Genomic DNA, 22,158 nt, shown 5'->3' on the forward strand with positions numbered 1-22,158 from the left:
GGCATCTCGCTCGCCGAACCCCCGAAGAAGGCATGGTCCGTCTTCCTTGACGACGAACAATGCAGCCCCGGGTCCGGCGCGCGGCCACCCAGACAGGGCAGAGTGCAGGTCTTCATCGAGAAGCTCCCTCCACGAGATCATTTGTCGACCTTCGACCAACAGGCTGTGGCCTCGACTAAGGAGCTTCATGGGACGGCACTCCTACATCGACACGGACTTTATGAAGCAGGTTGGCGACGCCTGTCTCGCAGACGAGCAGGTCCAGCGGGAGATTGAATCGCTGAAGCTGCCCAAGGGCGCGACGGTGGTAGTAGAGCCGTGGGCGTACGCCACCGACGGCGTCAGGGACATGAAGGAACGGTGGACCATGGTGAGATCAATTCTCTCGCTTCATTCGTAGAATAACATATGCTAAAGGCAGACGACAGGGTTGGTTCTACATGCGTCTATCGGACCACCCAGAGGCCAACTACTACGCCTACCCACTCGACATTTGCGCCGAGGTGTCGCCCGACCTCAAGGTCAGGAGCGTCTACCGCTTGCCATCGGCAGCCGGGGACAAGATGCACACGCGTCAGGCGGAATTCGACGAGCGGAAAATCGTCGACGCCGAAAAGAGCGAGTACCACCCCGACCTACTCACGAGCCACAGAACAACAACCAAGCCGTACCACATTTCGCAGCCAGAAGGCCCATCGTTCAGCACCGCGGGCAACCTCATTACGTGGGAAAAGTGGACAATGCGCATCGGCTTCAACTACCGCGAGGGCATGACGCTGCACGACGTGCGCTACGACGGCCGCAGCCTCTTTTACCGTCTCTCGCTCGCCGAGATGTTTGTGCCGTACGCGGACCCCCGGGCGCCGTACCCGCGCAAGGCAGCCTTTGACCTCGGCAACGACGGCGCCGGCGTCAACGCCAACAACCTGGGCCTCGGCTGCGACTGTCTCGGGCATATCCGGTACTTTGACGGCTGGCTGACGACGGCGGCGGGCGAGCCGCTGCGGATGCCCAACGTTGTCTGCTGCCACGAGATTGACGACGGCATTCTGTGGAAGCACACCAATTTTCGCACGGGCAACGCCGTCGTGACGCGGTCGAGGGTGCTTGTGCTGCAGACCATCATTACCGTGAGCAACTACGAGTACCTGTTCCTGTTCTACTTTCAGCAGGACGCGTCGCTGTTCTACGAGGTGCGCGCAACAGGCATCATGTCGACGGCGCCGATCAACATCGGCGACACGGTGCCGTACGGGACCATCGTGGCGCCGGGCACACTTGCACCGTACCATCAGCACCTCTTCTGCCTGCGAATCGACCCAGCGATCGGCGGACACGCAAACTCGCTAGTCGTCGAGGAATCGCACGCCATGGCCTTCGAGGAGGAGGAGGACGCGTCCGGCGAGGACTATAACCCCTTTGGCGTCGGGTACACGACAACGTCACAGGTCATCGAAAAGGAGACAGGTCTCGATCTCGATTTTCACACGAACCGCGTCTTCAAGATCGTCAACGAGGCGAAGAAAAACACCATCACGGGCACGCCCATCGGCTTCAAGCTGCTGCCATGCTACAGCCAACTGCTCCTGGCACACCCCACGTCGTACCACGCGCGACGGTCCGAGTACGCGGCGCACGCGGTGTGGGTCACTCGGCATGACGACGAGGAGCTGTTTCCGGCAGGCAGGCACACGATGCAGTCGCTCGGCGGCGAAGGGATCGCATCGTGGATTGCGGCGAGGCGTCATGACGAGGCCAGGTCGTCGGTTCGAAACGAAGATATTGTGATGTGGCACACATTCGGGTCGACGCACAATCCACGGATTGAGGACTGGCCCGTCATGCCGTGCGAGAAGATGATTGTCGGGCTGAAGCCGGTCAACTTTTTCCAAGGGAACCCGGCGTTGGACGTGGCCGTGTCGACGCAGGGGCGCAATTGCAGTGTGCTGATCAATGGTGACTAATGAAAGAATGACTGGGGGGAAACATGCTGTGTAGCCGTCGAGCATGAAGTATGGACGGGTGATGGTGTTGATCTCTCAGATTGATCTTCAAAACGCCACATGGAGAGTTGAGACGACAAGGGATGGCAGTGAAAGACGGGCGGCGGTGGACAGTCGCTGGTGGTTGGTGACTTGGTCGCACAAAGACCTGGAAAGACAAAGAGTGTGAGGGTGGTAATGGAGTTTCAGAGTCGGCCAGGCACAGGTCGATATCACGTGGACAGAGCCAGGGCTATCCCTGGGGAATACGAGCGTGTGACTGGCGGAGACGCTCTTGGCATCAGATGGGTGGGGCTCAGCCTGAGCGACCCTGGCCCAAACCCTCATGACGCTCGCCTTGTCTGATCTTCGCCTCAACTTCCACTCAACACCACCTCGCCCATCAACGACGACCCAGCCGCGTGGCCCCTCGATCGCGCTCAATCCTTCTCACCTACCATCTCAAGTCGCCGCAGAGCAAAGAAAATGCCTGTTGCACAGCACTGATGCGCAGCCTGAGGGTCGCTGACTCGAGCAGCCCGCAATCTCCTTTCGGCACGCTGCCCAGTCTCGAATCCTCGCCTAACCCAGATTTTCACTTTCATGTCACCCTCCCGAAGGTTCAAGGTCCACAAAGGGTGTCCCTGACGTGCACTACCTGTCAAATGCCACATTCGATACTTCCCGGGGGCCTTTGTGAAAAGTCATCCCGCATAGCTGGGTGGCCTGCTATACTTCCATTTGGTCACTTTCCAGCAGTCACTGCCGAGAGCCGAGTACAAGCGCCCAGGCACACCTACAACATGCCCACGGCTGCGTAGCATCCGAAGAGGAGCCCCAGGGACAACCACGATGAACGCCTGGCGCAGCACTGATACCAAGATATCGAAGCAAACCGACACGCGAGGGGCAAAGGGGGGACAAAGGGTATGGGTCTTGAGGAATCAAGCAATTTGCCAAGTGATCCGATCTACTTCATCCTTGTCTTTCCACTACATAATCATGCTGATCTCCCGGTCCTATTCGTCTGGTCTTCACTCTGGTCACACATCGCATCATCATCCAACATTCTCTGAGATACTACTCTCTTTTCTCTTTCCCCGTCTTTCTCTCACGGGTTCTGTGAAATCTTCCATTCTGTGCCTCAGTGCACCTATTCTTGATTATTTTACCTTCCTTGACTGCATTCGGACGGTCCTACACTTCATCTACTTACCACTCATTACCATCTCATAGAGACAACGTACCCCTGACTTTTGCTTTGTCGCCGATTCACCATCAACAAAAATGAAGTTTGAACTCGTCACCCTCGGCCTCCTTGGCATGGCTTCTGCGAGCCCTGCGCAGCCGCTTGCGCACAGCCCCCGAAGCAACATCGTCAAGCGCCAGGTCCCCCAGGAGCACTCTCACGAGATCTTCCTGACGATCACCCGCGAGTTTCTCAACCTCAACAACCCCAAGGGCATTGTCGATCCTGTCTTCGGCCTCCTCGGTGACGCTGCCGCTTCCAAGGGCGCCGGCAAGGTCACCAACCTGGCATGCCTCAAGCAGGAGACTGCTGACCAGGCCTTCACCAACGCCAAAAAGGTGGGAGACATTCGCGGCATGTCCGCTGCCCTCGTCTACCAGGCCCTCGAGCGCAACACCGGCTCTGTTGGCGGCGTCAGTGCCGCTTGCACTGACAAGCCCGTCAACCCTGAAATCGGCGCGTTCGCCCAGCACCAGGATGCCGCCGGTCCTGGCGCTCTCGCAGGCAACAAGGCCATTGCCCTGGCTCTGGCCAAGCAGCTGGCCCTCATCGGTGGCGATCCGCTCCTCGCGCTTGAGAGTGGCACCTTTGTCGCCGGAGACCTCAATGACAGGACCGCCGCCGGCAAGTCCTGCGACAGCGCCAATGACCCCGTCGGCTGCATTTTCACCCAGCGCCTCCTTCTCCTCGATGCTACCCCTGACGAGATCAAGGCCGCCGTTCAAGGTGTCGTCCCGGCCTTCACGGGCACCGGCCAGCTCAAGGCCACCCACATTGACTTTGCTGGTCTTCCCGTCGCCGCTGCGGCCGGCGCCCCCCCTGCTCCTGCCGGCCCGGCTGCTGCGAAGCCTAACGTCACACCTCTCGCCTCCTCTGCTCCCGGCGCTGGCAACGCCGTTGCGAAGCCAGCCGCTTACGCACCGGACGACGATGGGTGCGAGGCTGTGAAGCCCACTACGACTTCCACCCGGAGCTGCACCGTCATCACCAGGACCGTCCCCCGCCACTGACGTCCCGACTACCCCGGCCGGCAACAACATTCAAACCTTCACTGGCACCCTCGGCGGCGTCGCCCCTCCCGTCATCAAGGGTACCGGTGACCGCCCCTTCTCCGTCAACGGCAACACCTTTACCGGTGCCGGTGCCGCCCTTGGCCGCTCGTGTGACATTCAGCACAACGCCTGCGCCAACGCCGCCAACACGGGCAAGCTGACCGGCGGTGTCGGCCAGTGCGACACTCAGAACACCCAGTGCCACGCTGCCAGCTCCCTCGGCAAGCGCATGTCCTTCCGCGAGCGCTTCCTCCGCGAGCGCCGCCAGGCCACACCTGCCGCCGGCAACTTCGGCACCTGCACGGACCCTAGCATCAAGTTCGCCGCCGGTCTCGACGGTCGCAAGGAGTCGGCCTTCATCCCCAACAACCTCAAGGACTTTGGCCACGGCTCCGCTCAAAAGGTCGGCATTATCGCCGGCTTCATCTGCCAGCGCCTCAGCGACTCGTGCAAGGCGCCCGCCGCCATCCAGGGCACGTGCGCCCAGGCCAGCGCCGCCGCCGTCGCTGCCACCCAGAACCAGGCTGCTGCTGATGCCTTCAACGGCATCCTCCTCGGCAAGGCGGCCGCGCTCCCCGCCAAGACTACGCCTACGCCGGCGGCCGGCGTTGCCGCTGCTATCACGCCTGCACCGGCTACTGGCGAGGACGCGCACCCGCCGCCTGCTCCTGCCGTCATGTATATCACCAAGTGTACGTAGATGGACATGTTGCCTGGTACCTGGAGTTCGGGGTGACTTGTTTTACTCGGACGTCTCTGGAGGGGTTGGAGTCAGATGTAGTAATATCACATGAATTTGCCGGGCCTCTGTGCACTATGACGCGGTCATGTCTTGCGACGAGTTGAATTGGCTTTTAACTGATATGCTTCGTACTTCGCTCTCCAAGACGCAATCGCCCAGAAGTTGGGGGATAGCGAGAGGGCCACGGCTCTTGCAACCACGATCAGGAGCTCTTCCCCCTTATCACCAAAACCTAGGCGGACAGGGGTACTAACGGGTAAATCCGTTCGTATTGCTAAGGCGAGGCGCTCGCGACACGACAATCGTACCGAAGCCAAAACCCAGAACCCGAGCATAGGCAGCACATGTTCACACAACTAGCAACACTCAGACCTCTCCTCCGCTGACATGCAGATAGCTAATACACCAGAATCAGAGGCGCCGACGCCACAGGAACTGAAAGAACCGAAACTCCATCAAGCAGACCAACATGCTCCCCCCTGAATCAAATGGCTCGGGATGAATCCTATAAGCTGGCGGACAACTTGAGCATGGCTATTGGAACGGTCAAAAGACAAGCAAGGGCGTCTTTTTTGCATACATAGGATGATGAGTAGCGTTGAATTTATCATCATCATCTCGAAGACGCAATCTGGCATTTAAGCATGACTGGCGAGGACAATCCTGGCTTTGGAGTCGTATGATTTACTATCATGTTCGAGAAAGGATCAATGGCGTTTCCGGGATATCAAGGCTTCAGCTTTGAACTGGGCGGCTTTTGTGCCGCCGTCATGGCCAAATGGCCAAGGCCTGTTGTGAATGGTTATGAACGTTACACAGACTGAAGCGGGGGCACGTCACTGAACATCCAAAACACTCTCCTTCCCTTCTCGCTTTGTGAAGTAGAAATTCATACTGATAGAGATGATACTGTACTAGAGATGATGCCACCTATAACAAAGTTTTGTTTTATTGTTGGGGCTATTAGCACAAAGATAAGCAGAGTATGTGGACAGGGTAACGTACAAATGAATAGAGGACGAATACCTTCCACGACAGCTATTCACATTCACTGTCGTATTCTTACCAGCAACCAATCTCTTGAAACTATGGCATGCACTTTCCTTCCACCGATACCGAAAATCAGCAAAGGCTTCATGCAACCATCAACATATCAACGCACAACACACAGACGGATTAGGTGGCACGACCTTTCTCTTCTGCATCACCAATTTTGCGCTTACGATGTGTCGCAACTTGTTGCGGTCCTTGACGTAACACCGGCTCGACACAGAAGAGCCTCTACTCTCTAACGTGTACACGCAGACAATACAGCATATCTCGCTCTCAAAGTCCCAAGTCTGGACCAGCCATGTGACCGCCGCACGACACCTCTACAAAAGCGTCCCCCAAGAGCTCGAGCAAGGGATCACAGATATTTACAGACGACGAAGGCCCTGAAGAACCTGAAGTTAAATTCGAAGACAGCCCTCCCTCGAGGCCATCCAACGCCCGTCCCGAGGCCGTCATCATTGGTATCAAGGAAAGAGCCGATGTCTGCATCATCGTCGGTGAAGGCGACGCCACACGTTCTTTCGAGTTCAACGCCGGCGTGCTTGCTTCGACTTCGGCAGAGTGGGACAAGATCCTGCCAGGTCCCGCCACGGCTGGCAAGCCCTGCCTTGTGCTCCCTGCGATCGATCCCGCCGCCATGAAGGTGCTTTTGCACGCTTGCCACTTCGAATACGAACATGTCCCCGGGACGGCCTCTCCGAATCTTCTCTACCAGATTGCGAGCACTTTAAGCTCTTTTGAGATGGGCCCCGTGGTTGCCATGTTTGCACCCGCCTGGCTGGATAGCATCCGTGATACGATCCATCCGCCACAGGATGAGCCTCGCGAGCGGCAAGCGGCAGTTTCTCCAAGGAAGCGCAAACGCTCGCGCCGCGAGTTGGAGGCAGGTGCGGAGGTAGGTGGCTCTTCTCATGAGAATGAAACCTTCGATGGCGTTTCTGAGGACATGTTTCCATCTGCTCGTTCGGCACATACACAACCACAGGCCTTGAAGCTGTAAGTGATCATTCCGTGTAGAAACGTCACTCAGCTGACCGGACATTCTGCACAGGGAGCACGAAAGCGTCAGTCTATACGCTGCAGAACGTTCTGACCATGGCTCTGGAGAATCATTGACAGTCATGAGCATCGTCCCAGACAGCGATCGTGTGATCCTCATCTCCTGGGAGCTCGGTGATAAGCAGCTTTTTCTCTGCGCAGCAAGGACCCTCATCAATGACTCTGGTCTTGGCGATTACGGAGAAGTCGTCGGTCCTTCTGATTTAGTTCTCACGAATCACATATACAATGGACGGATGATGGGCATGATCGGTAAGTCCAGGGAAGGAACCGTGCAACTCTGTCCTCTGACGACATCAGCTAAACTATGCCACGTAGACAGGATCATACGGGTGCGAGCCGATATTGTTGCAATGGTCTTCAAACTCCTTTTGGAGATGCAGAGCAAGCTTTGCCACAGCTTGAGCTGCACAGTGCAAGGCTGCAACACGGAGAGACAAGAAAACTGCGCCAGAGTCATTCTCGGCGCTTTCGGTCAGTTCCTTCTTCAAAACCCCGACCTCAACTTTCTTGACAGGCCAGCCGCATACAAGGGTACCGTGCGGGACCTTGTCCACAGACTTCAGTACGGGGCCTCGGTACGTGTTCGCGCCAAACATGCAAACTGCAATGCCTTTGCCGAGGCGGTGGCGCGGATCACGGACTATCACCTCGACGTGATGCGAAGTGTGAGACTTTCCGCAGACCAGGCTACGCACATGGGTTTGCGATCGGCGACAATATAAACCACCTTCCCTTGCCTCTGCGCGCAAGGGTGTGTCGTGGCGTAACGAGTCGTTGATTGGTGGTCAGGTTCAGAGCCAGTGATCCCGGATTACGGAAATCAGTCTTCACTTCAGGGATACCCAACCAATATTGGGCAGCAGGCAGCAGGCTGCAAGAAGACTTTATTTCAAAATGGAAAGCATCATCGGAATCGATTCGCTATGTGTGGTATCTAGGTATCGTCATGTACGCGTGGGTCTCATCATGGCTTGCTTGTACTGAATGTGCGTCGGACCAAATTTGTGGCGGCAATTTCCGGTTTGCAGATCGGTCTTCTGCAGCCCCTACGCCCCTCTTCCCTCTCCCTCCCTGATCAGACGGTTCACCAGTAATGGTAGCCCTTTGATCGCATCTTCACGGGTACCTTGACCTTGACCGCCTCCTTCCTGATCCGTTTCCACTCCGCTTCCGTCAGCACGTTCTTGGGCACGAACCCGTAATGCTTCTCGTAAAAATCGACCTTCTTGGTCGCTTCGCGCTCGCGCTTCTTGTCCCTGAGGTAGGTAAAGGGGTTGCGTGAGGAGGAGGCCTCTGCTGTGAACGGTGAGGGGAAAGGCCGCGGCGATGTGGAGGATGATGCTCTCGCACGCGAAGGCGATGGCTGAGACGTTGGGACGGCCCGCGCGCCTGGCTGAACGCCGTGGCGGTCATTGGTGTCCTCAGCCAGCGGCCCGTCGCTAGCCCTGTCCACCAACGGTTCGTAAGCCGGCGCGGGGTCTGCTGGATTTGTGTCGTGCGCGTCGCGATGGCTGTGCAGCTCGGACGGGTGTCCCGGATACGGCGGAGGCGCCTCGCTGTGGTTGTCGTGCTGATCCATGTTGGTGGGGGGTGTTCGTGGAGGCTCAAGGCGATCGTGGTGTTTGTTTGAGCGTGGACATATCGCGGGGTGATCCCGTTCGAAATGCGGGGTTTTGGATGTGACGCCATTAAGTAAGACGCAGAAATAACAGGAAACGGTTCCCTCCCCCTGCATGCCATGCTTTTGCTTGGCCTTCTCATCAGGTCAGGTGTCAAGCTGCGGGCGGTGGCGCGGCAGGGCTGTGAAGCCGCACTTGGCATGGCCTCAGGCGGCACTTTGATGCCTTGGAGGTGGCACGGGGTTAGCTTTGGGACCATCAGTACGGTCTTGAAAGCCCATCGCCAAGGACGATTATTGCCAGTTAGGCTCTCTTATCAAACTGCCAACTCCTACTCTAAGCTGGGTATGCATCAAGGCTGAGCGACTGTTGAACAAATATGAGCACAGGCCTGGAATACCTGGTTAGTTGGTTACCTAAGGTACCTGATGTAGCCTCATCTTAGCCGTAAAACTAGGGGCACAGCAGCCTTGGCACATGGTATGCATCGCATGTGAAGGGCCCGCCAACATTTTTGAGGCTCACCCTCAGATATTAGTGGAGAGCCTAATCGACGGCGTTCAGACCTTCCAGAAAAGGAACCCTCATATCCATGTGTTTCATCTCGCCTGTCTCGGCTATCCTACCTTACTTATGAATGTTATTGCTGTTGAGTGAAACCCCGTGCTTCTGGAATTGATGCATCTTGGTCCCTCGCCTACGCGTGTTGATGCCCGATGGCACGTCCCCGAGTCAGTGACCGAACCCCCTTATCGCCGTCAGAGACAGCTCATCAAATCATGACTTGGCTCTCGCTTTGTATCAATAGTCCCATAGCCAATGGTCCCATAGCCAGGCCGCTGAGAATGGCTATCCTATCTCGGCGTTTCAGGCAACACATCTCTCCTTATCAGGAAATGGTGCGACTCCAATTTCCCCCCGAGGTTCCCCAGGATCTCAACGTGCAAGGTAGATAGACGATAAGCACGATAGTCGGCCGACATTCGGCAACTCGGCGACCCCGTCCAGCTCTAATCCCAATCGTCGCTAGATAGTGCTCTGCAATTGGTTCCGCTCCGCTGTAGTACCCCGTCCTCGCCCATCATGACAGCAGCCATTGGTTGGGGAGTTGACCGCGATACCAACAAGGGAGGGAGCTGAATCGCTTCCCCTGGCTCTACTGGTGTACTTGCGCTCTCCTCGCTTCTTCCTCTCGCGATACATGACGTACTGGGCGTTACTGTTATCGGTAGTAACAGGTCTGGGCCGTGGAGAAGGGGTCTCGTGAGACGTGTCTCCCCCCGCGTGGTGGATTCTTCCCCCATGGTTCTTCTAGACTGGACGAAACCTCGTGGCTGTATTCTGCTAATTTGTGTCAAATCTCAAGCGCGTGCCATTGCAAACCATTTCTGTTGCTTCTGCCGCGTTTTGTCACACATACACACACACACACACACTCAAAAACGCAACTCACACGCTTTTTCCGACGCAAGGAACCTTTCATCCGGCGGACGCACCGCGCACCGCTGACCTTGTCTCCCGTCTTGGCCCTGCGCGAGGCTTAAGCTACGACGGCCTCCCCAAGTAGCTCAGAGTTCATGCCGGCAGTCATATCGCGCATTCTCAATCCCCCGGCCCAACCACAGAATCCTTCACGGCGCGCAGCGCAATCCCACTCAATCAGGTCATTCTAGAACCCCGAGTTGAGGGCCCCCGCCATATCGCAACATCATGGAGCCCAATCGCAATGCCCCCAGCGCCGAAAAGGCTCTCCAGCGCCTGGGGTACACCAGCGAGCTGCCGCGCAACCTCAGCATGATGAGCATCCTGGGCATGTCCTTCGCCATCATGGCGGTGCCCTTTGGCCTGTCAACGACCATGTACATCACCCTCACCACCGGCCAGTCCGTCAGCGTGCTCTGGGGTTGGGTCCTCGTCTCACTCATCTCATGCTGCATTGCTGCGTCCCTGGCCGAGATTTGCGCCGTTTACCCGACCGCTGGCGGCGTCTACTACTGGTCGGCCATGCTGAGCACCCCGGAGTGGGCGCCGATCGTCAGCTTCATTGACGGATGGTTGACTCTCGTGGGCAATTGGACCGTCACGCTGTCGATCAACTTCTCCGGCGCCCAGCTTGTGCTCAGCGCCATCTCTATCTTTGATGAGGATTTCGTGCCCAACGAGTGGCAAACCGTCCTCGCCTTCTGGGCGGTCATGCTCGTCTGCGCCCTGGTCAATGCATTCGGCTCTAGGCATCTGGACCTGATCAACAAGGTCTGCATTTACTGGACTGGCGCCAGCGTGGTCATCATCCTGGTCACCCTCTTAGCGACGGCAGATCAGCGCAGATCCGCCGAGTTTGTCTTCACTCACTACGATCCATCTGCCAGCGGCTGGCCCTCTGGATGGTCCTTTTTCGTAGGCTTGCTCCAGCGTATGTGGCCACCCTCTCTTCCCTGTTGTGTTTTTGTCTGGTGCTCCCTTCTTCTTCGTTCCGGGTCGCCTTGGATATTTGTGCAGACTCCCTTGACCGCTTGGCCACTTAGCCGCTTGGCCCGCTGTAACTTCCAACCGATCCCCCTTTCCCTCTCTCTCTCTCTACCCCTGGTCATTGTCCGGATCTGACTCTGTCCGTACTGACACATCTTTCCTTAGCTGCATACACCCTTACAGGCTATGGCATGGTCGCTGCCATGTGTGAAGAGGTCCAGCACCCTGAGAGCCAGGTGCCGAAAGCCATTGTCTTATCCGTCGTTGCAGCGGGTATCACAGGTATCTTCTACCTTGTGCCGCTGCTATTTGTGCTGCCCGACATTGAGATGCTTCTTGGCGTCGCCAACGGCCAGCCCATTGGTCTCCTCTTCACCACTGTTACAGGCTCCAAGGCGGGTGGTTTCTGCCTCCTGTTCCTCATCCTGGGCATCCTCTTCTTCGCAGGCGTGGGCGCCCTAACTGCCGCCTCACGCTGCACCTACGCCTTTGCACGCGATGGCGCTATCCCCGGCTACCGCCTCTGGATGAAGGTCAACAAGAAGCTCGACGTGCCGCTGTGGGCCCTGGCCCTCTCCACCGTCGTCGATTGCGTCCTGGGCCTCATCTTCTTCGGCTCCTCAGCCGCCTTCAACTCGTTCACCGGCGTCGCCACCATTTGTCTGTCGACGTCGTACTGTGTCCCCGTGCTCGTCAACATGATCCGCGGCCGCAAGGTCGTCGCCCGCTCGCCCTACCCGCTCGGCCGCTTCGGCTACCTAATCAACGGCATATCCGTGCTGTGGATCGTCTTTGCTGTGGTCATCTTCTCCATGCCTGTCGCCATTCCCGTCACGGCCTCGTCCATGAACTACGCGAGTGTCGTCTTTGCTGGATTTGCTCTCATCAGTGCCGTGTGGTATCTCGCCTACGCTAGGAAGAACTTCACCGGCCCGCCTGTCGCGCAGGACGGCTCGGACGACGAGCCCAATGCGGTCATGGGTAAGTCGCTGAGCGGGCCGGAAGGCGTGGCCGCAACCCATGTACCCGAAGCCACGCTCGATGATGAGACAAAGAAGGCGTATTAAGAAGCGCGTCTGCCTGGAGTTCCGGTTAAGGGAGAAGGGTCCTCGAGGAGGAGGGGGAAGGGGGGCGGGGGCGAAGGCTTGAATTCCCCTTGATCCTTGTGTAATTGGTTGGGCTCCACCCCCGAACTGTGGCGGATTCTGGATTTCAGTCTTTATTCTTGGCCTTGTACTCCTGATAAGCGGTACATGTTACTTTTAATAGCAGCCTGCATACGCATGTGTGCGTGTATGTGTGGGAAAGGATGTATGCGTATGTGTGTGTTTGTGTTTGTCAGAATGTATGACCATCCACGCGGATCGAGAACACCGCCTTTTCCTTTCATTTCGAAATAGGAATACACTCTGTGACATGGGGCAGACTTCATGCCCCATGGACCACTCAAGAAGACAGGCCGTTTCGCTATCATTATCATGGTCTCCTCTTTCCTCTCCGGCCCTGTATCCTCCTAAATAAAGCGCTACATTAAAAGATGAAACATGAAAATGCCTTCGCCTAAACCCCCTGTCCAGAAGAGAATAAAATGCGCTGTTGAAGAACACGTGGGAACATGTGGGAGACCAGAAAGTGGGAAAAGGGAAAGAAGAAAGGACACATGATTTACCTGCGTGAATGCTCGTGTACGCTTGCTTCATCAAACATGGCTGCTGTTTTTATATCGGCAGCAAGCCTCCCCACAGAGGCAGTCCTTGTCGAGGCCTCTCCAGTAGCTGCCCGAGTAGTCAACCGTAATCTCATGCCCAGCTTCGATCCCCTTGCTCACGAGTATAATCCTCTGCGTGCTCATCCAGACAAAGTGCTGGAACTGGGCGTTGGCCTTGCAGCTGTGGTTCGTAAACCGCGTGTAGTTGCCCTGCCGTCCCTGCCATATCTGATAGCCTCTGACGCCCGTCGAACTGTCCATGACATCGAGATTCTGAAGGTCTTTTGTCACGAGGCCGACGAACTCGCCAATGGCTGCCCCCCTCTCAAAGGCGCACAGCGCTAGCAGCCCGTTGTTCCGCCCATCGGTTGTCCTGAAAACCTGTACAGGACACGGACTCCGTCTGCCTGAGCCAAAGAGGCTCGGAAAACAGTAACACGAGTTGACCTTGGGCTCTTCGCTCTGCTCCTGACCGCACGAGTGGCAGACGTGCTGGCCCGTTAGCGACGCCGCGGCGCTCACGGGCGGTATCCAGCGCGGGTCGTCTTCGGGGCCCCAGGCATTGGCATCGACGACGCTGCCGTCGAGGTGCTCGAAGCTGAAAAAGGGGTCGTGCTCGAGATATGTGCTCCTCAGCGGCACTGGGTCTGAACCGTCCTGGCGCACCACCCAGTCGTGCGGGTGGCCGCAGAACCTCCGCTGCGGTGACTCGCCCACGATCATGAGTAGCTGCCGCCAGGTCGGGTGTAATGTGTCAGCGGCCACTTCGATGCGCGGTCGCAGAGCGCGCAAGCGGGCCATGGACTCGGGCGTGAAGCCGACGCGGTATTTGCAAAAGCGGTAGAGGCCCATGCCGGCAAACACGAGAGCCGCCCAGCCTCCAGCGTCTTTGATCTCCTTGTAGCCGCGCCAGATGGCCATCTTGTTGCGGAGCTCCTTCTCGGACCATCCAAAATCGGCGCAGGCTTCGAGAAGAGCGCGCTTGCGGCGCTTCGTCGGCGAGAGGGCCGGACTTGTGATGGCGAGAACCTCGACGTGGGCATCAAAATGCTCGATCCAGCGGGCCTGGACGATGACCTCGATGGCGCGACACGCACGGCTGGCCTGCGTCACCTTGCGGCAGAACAGGTTGCTGCGATTAAAGGTGGCCGTGTCGAGCGTCGCCAAGGACGGGTCTGTAGTTGTAGGGGGTGGCGAGAGCAGGCCGAGGTCTGGCTGGCCCGGTCCTGGCGGTCTGCCACCGTTGTTAATGGTTGCCGTCGCGGCGCTGGCTGTCAGTTGCCATTGCTCGAGGAGGCTCTGAGGTTCCAGATTGATGCCGCCGTGGATCTGATCCCATATGCTGACGACGAACTTGTCGAGTGAAGACTGTTGCGGGACAAAGACGACTGAATCAGATTGTACCTTGGCTCGCTTGGGAAAGTTGTTGGCTATCTGCATCTGTCGTTGGCTGTCAGGACCATGCCGCACAGCAGGTCCGTCGGCTGGACGCGCGAGGCGTAGCCCGCCGGTTCCCTTTCTTCGGAAATCGTTGGCTGCCGCACTGTAGTCGTCGAGTGGAACAGAACCAGGGACGGGGATGGGAGGAGACGTCCTGTGTCGCATGATCATTTGATCCATGTGAGCGGTGTGATCTGGCGGGTGATGGCTAAAGGATGTCGGCGACGGAACGTGCTCCGACATCATGGTAGCTGCATGTGAGCTGGGCGTATGAACCATCGGCGACATGTACCCTGACAGATCTACCGTTTTCTGAGAGGAAGGAAACATCAGCTCGGCTGGTTTGTCCAGGCGGCGTGGTGTTACCGCCATCGCGGAAGTTCGGAGCCATGGACTCACAGAAACGACGGGGTTCATGTTCGACGGACCAGGGTTGGTGGCTGGGAGAGCATCACCGTCCTGGAGAAACGCCTCAACTCTCAGTACAGGATTCGACAGCAAGCCCATGGCGCCCCAGTCAAGTTCCGCCAGGTGGTCCATAATGACTCGACTCAGACTCTCACGCAGAGAATCCGATTGTTCAGGCGTTGTCATGTCGCGTAAAGCTGCCAAGAGTCATGCCCCCATCTCTTGTAAGTGAGAGCAGACAGGACAGGCAGTTCGAGTGGGGTGGAGAAAGCAGCCGAAAGGATACGGTGTGGAAGCGAGTAAAGATTTGACAGGCCGAACAAATGGAAGTAAAGAAGCGTTTCGGTTGTTCTTGTCGACTTTAAGGTATCAGAAAGAAAACATGACGGGTTGGAAACGTCACGACCACAGGCGAGACGGCAGACCATGCAAAGAGAAGAACAGATGCCAGCAGCGTCAGCGTCGATCCGGGTCTGGCTCGTTTCTCGTTTTGGTTCAACACCGCAGACAGGGGCGGGCCTCTCTCCATTCATCAACTCCAGACGCGTGAGGAACCCTTGATTTAAGGAGTGAAAACAGTGGGGGGGAGCATTGTGTTCGCGAGGGCAGAAATCCAGGGTCCGCTACGCCTCGTTGGGCTTGGCCGACTGGATAATCAGCACAAGCCGTCCCAATGGGATGTCCTGAATCGTGAATAGTCTTTAGTAATCAGACCGCAGAAATTCTGCCCAGGGAGAACTTTAAGCCTGTCAACGCCTAAACCCAACCTTTCGGTGAGAGGCCAGTTTCGGTGAAGCCTCCGAAGCTGGAATGCACCCCATCGTTGAGACCCGAGACACGGGAGAGGATTCGTGTGTCTCTTCCAGCTGAGGGATCTCCTGTTCTCTACGGTTCTTGCCACAGACGTGCGTTCTTTTCTCGCCATCCTCGATCGTCTTGCCGCCAGTTGGCACCCTCATACGCCATCTGCCGCGCTACGTTCATCATCCTGGCCACTCTCGGGGGCAGATCAGAGCAGGGGAGGGGCCAGCGATAATGAACCGTGGATGGTGGAGGGAAGACGAGGGTGGGATGTTTCCGGAGCCCTGGTTGGAGATGGGTTCCGTTCCAGTGTTCCATTTACACTTACTTGACCGGATCTAGATCCGCTTTGCTCGCAGAACGGCCCCTTCCTTGCCCAACAACGTCCATGTGGGCCTCCGGCCGAAGGCCACATATTCCCGTTCCCGAAGTGGGCACCCAGGGCCGGCGGTCGATGCTTGCTAGCCTCACTCACGAGCCTCAAGAGTTGTGCCCCCCCAGCCGATCACGAGAAGAGTCGAGACCGCAACGGCGCCTCGTACAAAAGGCTACCGTGCTTTTGCCATCATAGGGCCATTTCAAGGTGCCAAGCCATTGTCTTATGTGTGGCCGTTAGTGCCATGACCTGCCTCGGCAATTTCTCCAGTGGGAAAGGTTTGATGGGACTAGGCAGCGCTACAGCAAGCAGCGTCGAACCTTATGTCCCTCTCTGGGGCCACATGGTCGAGGAATGAGATGCCACCAGGAATCTCTCATCTCGGTGTTCGGCCTTGGTTCCGCACCGCAAAACCAGGCTTTCGGGTATGCACACGACAATCTGGGAGTCTGGTAGCGTCGCAAAGCGCCCGTCGTTGGCCCGAAGGTAGGGTAAGGAGGGTGAGTTAGGGGTCTTAGGGCCCGTTAGGCTCATTTTCCAGGCTTCGCATCACCTTACGAGGCACTCGGTGGCACGGCACCTTTCTGCGACACCACGATTTACTAACTGCTTCCGGCCGCGCACTGGACTCTTCGGAAGATCGAGAATCTGGGGATATGGCTAGCAAAACCTGAATACAATGAGCGCTGTTCCGTGGCCCGCAGACTTGTCTAGGGGTAGCCCTCTTGACAAAGGCACCTAGCGTGCCGCGGCCTACCTCTGCACATACCCAGAAGCACGCGGCAGATACACGCCTTTTGCCTATATGGGTTTGGTTCACGAGGCATGGGATTGTGCCCCTTGCTGTCGTCACCTTGCCACCCACATCAAGCCACCCCCTTGGCCACCGTTGCGCCATGTGCGACGTGGGGGGAGGGGGCTTGCGACGAGGGCGTGAAGCGGCCCTTCTTCGATGTTACAACGTTACCTGATCACGCATCAAGTTTCCAGGCTACCCACCTTGGGGTATAGATCAGACAGCAACAGGGCTGAGCCGGGCTTTTCAGTCGGACAGATTGTGTGTAAGTAATCTTCTCAAAGTGTGAGCCAATGCAGCCGGGAGATGATCCCGCCGTACAGGGGCCGAACATGTGACAACTCACACCTGGTCATCAAATTGCGGTGAAAATGAACTTGAGAATGGGTGTGCTAGCTTCGGTTCAATATTTAGCCCACGATAGGCCAAACTTGCGATCCTCGGCGCTCACTAGAGCGGGAGGGCAATGTCAGACGACACTATTGTGATCTGACACGTTGCCACGACTCAAGCAACTCGACTCAACCAAGACCGACTACAGAAACACGACTCGGCGCAAGGCGACGTGACATGTGCGCTAATGCATTCTCCATCATTTCAATTTCAAGTCTCGCACTCGGTAGTGGCAACCATCAATGCCGCTCCTTGCTCACCCACAACCCCAAATCTCGATCTAACGTGGAGCAATTACCAAGCAGGTTACATGGCAAGTCGGGGGCTAAGCTTCAACTCCGCAACCTGACGTTCCCCTTTTGCAAAACAATCGGCATCTCCCTCGGCGACTATTCACGCCAAGAGTGACTAGAGAAAGCCCACAAGCGGACTCTCTCCATCAACCCACCGTTCCAGCCCCAGCCCACACCACCGCTCGCCCTCCCACATTCCATGCCGGCAACTCCAGACTTGGGCCCCTCGGGGACTCGGCCTAGCACGTGGTCGAGAAGGCGTTGACCTTGCAATAAGTGCTGTCGGGGCCGGACCCGATCTTGCTGGGCTCCTTGCCCGAGTTGTTCCCGGTGTACTTGTCACACGTCTTGTTACCGTCTTGGCAACTGTTGTTAATCGTGCAAGTGTCACCATAGTTCGTGTTGATGCCGCAGAGGACACCGCCGTCTTTGGCGATGACGTTGTTCATGATCACATGCCTAGCGCCACCGTTGTTGCTGCAGTTGCCACAGCTTCGGACGACCTTTCCGTAGTCGTTGGCGTAGAAGTTTTTGATGTCGAGCGTTCCGAACCCGTTGAACTGGAAGATCTTATCGGCTGCCTTGAAGGCGCCGCCACCAATTACGTATGAGGTACCGCTGGACTGCTTGATCGTCCTGCGAGAGATTTCAGATTAGCTCAATGTCCACCGCGGCAGAAAAAAGGGGGGATGGGAGGGGGTGATGAGGGAGAAAAAAAGGGGGCCGGGCAGCTTACAGGGCGTCCTCGCAAACATCCTGCCACCACACGTTGATCCTGCTCATGTTAGATCACAGAGTCTGGAAGCTGTCAGGGGCAAGTCTCAGGTGACTCACAAGGTGCTGGGCGCAGGTTAGCCAAGAAGACTTCGGATGAGGATTGTTGCGGGATAGTCACTTACCAAGGGCCCTTGCAGTGCACACCCTCGGCCTGGTTGGGACCGATGATCACGTTCGAGAGCGTAGCACCAGCCTCGAGCACAAACATGGCATCCTTCTCACCCGTCTCGCTCTGGTCGGCACAAACTCGGGCTTTTCACACGATGATTAGCGGACCAAATTCCCTCAATCTGCTAGCTCACGAGGGTCATCACTCACGCGAGCGGTCGTAGTTCTTCATGCCGCCGTCGAAAGACGCAGTTACCGTGATGGCTGCCGAGGATGACACAGCACCAGAGGACTGGGGCAAAGCCGTGACCACTCCTGCGGGGGGTGTCACAACCCCACCGCCACCTGCGGTCGTGGTGCTCGTGCGCAGCGTCGTGGTCGGGGTGGTCGGGACGGCCGTGGCGGTCGGGCCGCCGCCGCCGCCGCCGGCCGTGTAGTGGCACGAGCACTCGGCGGAGATAAGACTAGGCTTCCGAGAGCAGTGCGTGGCCCAGGCCGGGAGTGCCGAGGTGGCCGTGACCTTGCTCTGCGTGAAAGTCGCACAGAAGGCCGAAGCCGTGGCGGCGTTTGACTTGATGAAACTGGCGCAACTGTTTGTGTTGGCATTCAGGCAGCCAAGGGCCGCGGGGATGAGGGCCAAGATGATTGTCGAGCGCATTTTGCCGGAGTTGTATCAGAGGCTACAGATTGCTTTGTCCTCGATTTCACTGCAGGATGGTGTTAAAAAAAGCTTTGAAACATTAACATTCAGCACGGAGACGTTCGAACTATATACTTGCGCTGTTCAGACAGTCAGATGCCCGGCGCAGTCGTAAAGAGAAGTTCGGAAGCACAACATGACTATTCTCAGCTTCGACATGGACGCAATTAGGGAAAATCAAGTTGGCTAAGATTTCCACCAGTCCTGTCGCGACAAGATGGAATGGCTGAGCCGTGGCTGCGTCTAGCTGACCCTTGTTTCGCCTCCAAATGATGTTGTAACAGCACAGACTATGAACCTGTTTGGTACGATTCACCGGTTGAAGCCATGTTTCTACTGTACTGGACACAAGGCCATCACCCGCTAAATTTTGGAGGGGGAAATGATTACTAGTGATGGCTGGACAAGTTTATCAGGGTTAAGGTGCTTCAAATGTCACGATCCGATTTGTGGAAAATAACCCATGTATTGAGGCTCCCTGAGGAAGGTAGCACTACATATGCAGACGACCATGCAGATCGATCGGCTTGTTGGCGGCAACGTCAAATTATGGTCTGAAGATGGTCCTTTAATCACAGCCATAGGCAGTAACCTCACGAGAACTCCATGTGGCGGGCACAGCTTTTCATCTAGACTGGTTATTGCAGGCTGCACCCCATGTTTCAACACCACAGTACCCCGCGTGGCAATACCGGGGATTTGCCATTCGCTAGACGATATCTTGTGGTGTCGTTGAGAAGGACATTATTCCCAATTGCCACCAATGAAGACTCGGAATCGCCAAGCCACCCCCTTGCATGAAACCACGGCGGGGTACATGGCTCCGACACTTGTTATGGACAACGAGGCTTATTTCGTGTACTGGTAGGCCACAGTCACGGTCAAGCGAAGCATGCTGGCCCCAATACTGCATAGAGCTGAAGATGCAGTGCTCAAATGACTCGTGGAATGAAGCTTGTTTGGACTGAGTGCCTAGCTTCTCTCCCTCTTGGTGTGTGTATAGCTACGTCCTCCTCTTCCTACCTCGTCATCACTTTGACCCTCAGTGGTGGCTTTTCCCAGAACATGAACACCTTCTGACCATCCATCCAAGCTTCGCTTTCGGGCGTGAGTTCAAATTGAAAGTGCCACACAAGGTAGGCCACTACGATGCGCATTTCCATCCACGCCAGTCTGCAGGAGTGTCAACGTCGCCATTCTTGGTCGCGCCAATCGGCGGGCCATCAATCTCACTCACCCTTTGCCCAAACAGTCTTTGGGGCCAACTCCAAAAGGGTTGAAAACCCCCCTATCATCACCTTCGAACTCCTTTGGGCGCGGACTCGACCATCTGTCGGGCAGCATTTCATCCGGGCGATGGAAATTGAGAGCGGAAGTATGGGCAGCCCATACGTTCATCGTGACGCTCGTGTCTGGTGGCAAAATCTTTCCCATCACCAGACTGGCGTTGTCGGCGGTTCGTCGGAAGAGATTGTCCGGCGCGGGGGGATACAAGCGGAGTGCCTCTTGCAGGACATTGTTCAGCTGCTCATGCTGGGCAAGTCTGGCCATGGTCATGTCTGATTCCAGAGGAAAGTCAGAGCGTATCGAGTGGGTGAGGGCACTGTATACCCGTGGGTTCTTGCATAGCAGGTACATGGTTGCAGCTATGGCCGTCGCAGCTGCAGTCACGAGTCAGAGAATGACTCCACGCGACTAATGAGAAATTGAAAGGAGCAGGGGCATTTTCATACTTGTTTCGCTGCCAGCAATAATGAATGCTGTGGTCGAGCCTCGTATTTCGTCCTCCGACATTCTGGCGATCGATCAGTGAGTGCACACCGGAGAAGAGGGTATTCACAATCCGATGGCCACAACGAACCTTAGCTTGGAGCTGCCCCTTTGCATGCACGAGATGTAATCATACTCGTCACCGGCGCATTGAAACCGCTTCTGTGTCGCTTTCCCAGTCATCCACATTGTATGATTTGGTGTCACTGGTTTCTTGGTCATGAATCTGACAACGGCCCGTCTGAAAATACTAGGCCAGTGCATCATTTCGCGTGCGTACGTGTGATTCTTCAGGACCGAGAAGACACCAAAATGCCCAGGCTGAGGGTCGTCCTTCTCGAGCAGGAAAAACGACTCGCCTAGTACAAGTTTGCTGATGATGTCTGTTACGAGAAGCTCAAGTCGCAGAAAGATGTCGACGACTGTCTTCGCATCAGCGCTGGACCTGAGCTGAGAGACCAAGTCTGAAGCATGATGCCGGACGTGCACCTCATGAGACGCCAACGCCTTCGGAGACAAGGCATTGAGCTGGACACGCCGGAGACGATGATGGTCCTCGTCGTTGAGGGTTGACTGTCAGGAGGTTAGGAAGATACTGGTATGTAAGAAGGACCAACGAACAATGTTTGCTGGGCCTGGATGTTGCATGTAAAAGTAGGGATCTTTCGGTATGCCCGGGTTGCATCTTGACTGAGAGCCGTAGATATCTAACGAGCTGTGTTAACGACTACGTCGATTGGGTTAGGGTCTCAAGCGTGCGAGGGATGCCACGCACCACGCCATGCAGCCCCAGAAGTGAACGACAGGGTGTCGGGATTGATACGGACAACATGGCCGTACTGCTCATGCAGAGCCTTTGCCCGCCGAGTTGCGGTGCCCCGCAAGACGGACAAGGTGTACGGCAGTCGGTTGGCGACAAGCCACCAGGGGCCAGGGTATGCCCGAAGCGGATGAAACCAGATGTTGTAAACTCCGGTGAAGATAACATAAAGAAGAACCTATGCGGGGTATGAGTCCCTCGCCAATGGCAGCTGAAGCATCAGTTGACTTACCGTACCCGCTATGACCCCAACAACTGGGACCCATGGAAGGGTTATTGTTGATGACGGACCTTCAGTAGACCAAACGTGTTTAGCTTCCATTTCTGAGCCTGGCTCCACCGCTCGTAGAATTCGAATGCTAGAAGAATCTCGAAGCCCTGCATAGATGTAGAAAAGGAACGGCATTGACAGGTTTGCGGGGTGTGTTTCGACTTTTATTCATCTTCTCTATCGGGATCGTGGCACTGCCCGGAAAGGGTTCACTGGCTCGTATACACACGAGAACCCGAATAATACGACCGACGCAAAGCTCCACCGAG

General features: G+C 56.5%; 9 protein-coding genes across 9 annotated transcripts in view; 5 read left to right on the top strand and 4 right to left on the bottom strand.

Annotated features, from left to right (window-relative positions):
- The window catches only part of VDBG_06198 (copper amine oxidase), a gene marked incomplete at both ends in the record, with an annotated part of 2,304 nt that extends 340 nt beyond the window's left edge, over positions 1-1,964 (top strand). Inside the window, 2 exons of the mRNA XM_003003710.1 lie at positions 66-370; positions 429-1,964. Coding sequence (XP_003003756.1) covers positions 66-370; positions 429-1,964 — 1,841 coding nt within the window. The remainder of the gene's footprint in view (positions 1-65; positions 371-428) is intronic.
- A 1,305-nt stretch (positions 1,965-3,269) lies between these two features.
- VDBG_06199 (conserved hypothetical protein) lies at positions 3,270-4,241 on the top strand (the record flags this gene model as incomplete). The annotated part of the gene is made up of 1 exon (XM_003003711.1): positions 3,270-4,241. The coding sequence occupies one exon, from the start codon at positions 3,270-3,272 to the stop codon at positions 4,239-4,241; it is 972 nt and encodes a 323-aa protein (XP_003003757.1).
- A 271-nt stretch (positions 4,242-4,512) lies between these two features.
- Positions 4,513-4,983, top strand: VDBG_06200 (conserved hypothetical protein; the record flags this gene model as incomplete). The annotated part of the gene is made up of 1 exon (XM_003003712.1): positions 4,513-4,983. One exon carries the CDS (start codon positions 4,513-4,515, stop codon positions 4,981-4,983), a length of 471 nt encoding a protein of 156 aa, XP_003003758.1.
- A 1,732-nt stretch (positions 4,984-6,715) lies between these two features.
- Positions 6,716-7,862, top strand: VDBG_06201 (predicted protein; the record flags this gene model as incomplete). Its single annotated transcript, XM_003003713.1, has 3 exons — positions 6,716-7,074; positions 7,130-7,389; positions 7,456-7,862. 3 exons carry the CDS (start codon positions 6,716-6,718, stop codon positions 7,860-7,862), a joined length of 1,026 nt encoding a protein of 341 aa, XP_003003759.1.
- A 168-nt stretch (positions 7,863-8,030) lies between these two features.
- VDBG_06202 (hypothetical protein) lies at positions 8,031-8,790 on the bottom strand (the record flags this gene model as incomplete). The annotated part of the gene is made up of 1 exon (XM_003003714.1): positions 8,031-8,790. The coding sequence occupies one exon, from the start codon at positions 8,717-8,719 to the stop codon at positions 8,225-8,227; it is 495 nt and encodes a 164-aa protein (XP_003003760.1).
- A 1,679-nt stretch (positions 8,791-10,469) lies between these two features.
- Positions 10,470-12,295, top strand: VDBG_06203 (polyamine transporter TPO5; the record flags this gene model as incomplete). Its single annotated transcript, XM_003003715.1, has 2 exons — positions 10,470-11,172; positions 11,412-12,295. The coding sequence occupies 2 exons, from the start codon at positions 10,470-10,472 to the stop codon at positions 12,293-12,295; spliced, it is 1,587 nt and encodes a 528-aa protein (XP_003003761.1).
- A 632-nt stretch (positions 12,296-12,927) lies between these two features.
- Positions 12,928-14,970, bottom strand: VDBG_06204 (SET domain-containing protein; the record flags this gene model as incomplete). Its single annotated transcript, XM_003003716.1, has 1 exon — positions 12,928-14,970. The coding sequence occupies one exon, from the start codon at positions 14,968-14,970 to the stop codon at positions 12,928-12,930; it is 2,043 nt and encodes a 680-aa protein (XP_003003762.1).
- A 2,712-nt stretch (positions 14,971-17,682) lies between these two features.
- On the bottom strand, positions 17,683-18,986 carry VDBG_06205 (pectate lyase; the record flags this gene model as incomplete). The annotated part of the gene is made up of 3 exons (XM_003003717.1): positions 17,683-18,079; positions 18,343-18,472; positions 18,539-18,986. 3 exons carry the CDS (start codon positions 18,984-18,986, stop codon positions 17,683-17,685), a joined length of 975 nt encoding a protein of 324 aa, XP_003003763.1.
- A 1,061-nt stretch (positions 18,987-20,047) lies between these two features.
- VDBG_06206 (averantin oxidoreductase) lies at positions 20,048-21,940 on the bottom strand (the record flags this gene model as incomplete). Its single annotated transcript, XM_003003718.1, has 7 exons — positions 20,048-20,201; positions 20,266-20,689; positions 20,762-20,823; positions 20,890-21,371; positions 21,420-21,505; positions 21,574-21,796; positions 21,851-21,940. The coding sequence occupies 7 exons, from the start codon at positions 21,938-21,940 to the stop codon at positions 20,048-20,050; spliced, it is 1,521 nt and encodes a 506-aa protein (XP_003003764.1).
- Between the last annotated feature and the right edge of the window lie 218 nt (positions 21,941-22,158).

Source organism: Verticillium alfalfae, genomic scaffold, assembly GCF_000150825.1.
Source record: "Verticillium alfalfae VaMs.102 supercont1.7 genomic scaffold, whole genome shotgun sequence".
NCBI lineage: Eukaryota > Fungi > Ascomycota > Sordariomycetes > Glomerellales > Plectosphaerellaceae > Verticillium > Verticillium alfalfae.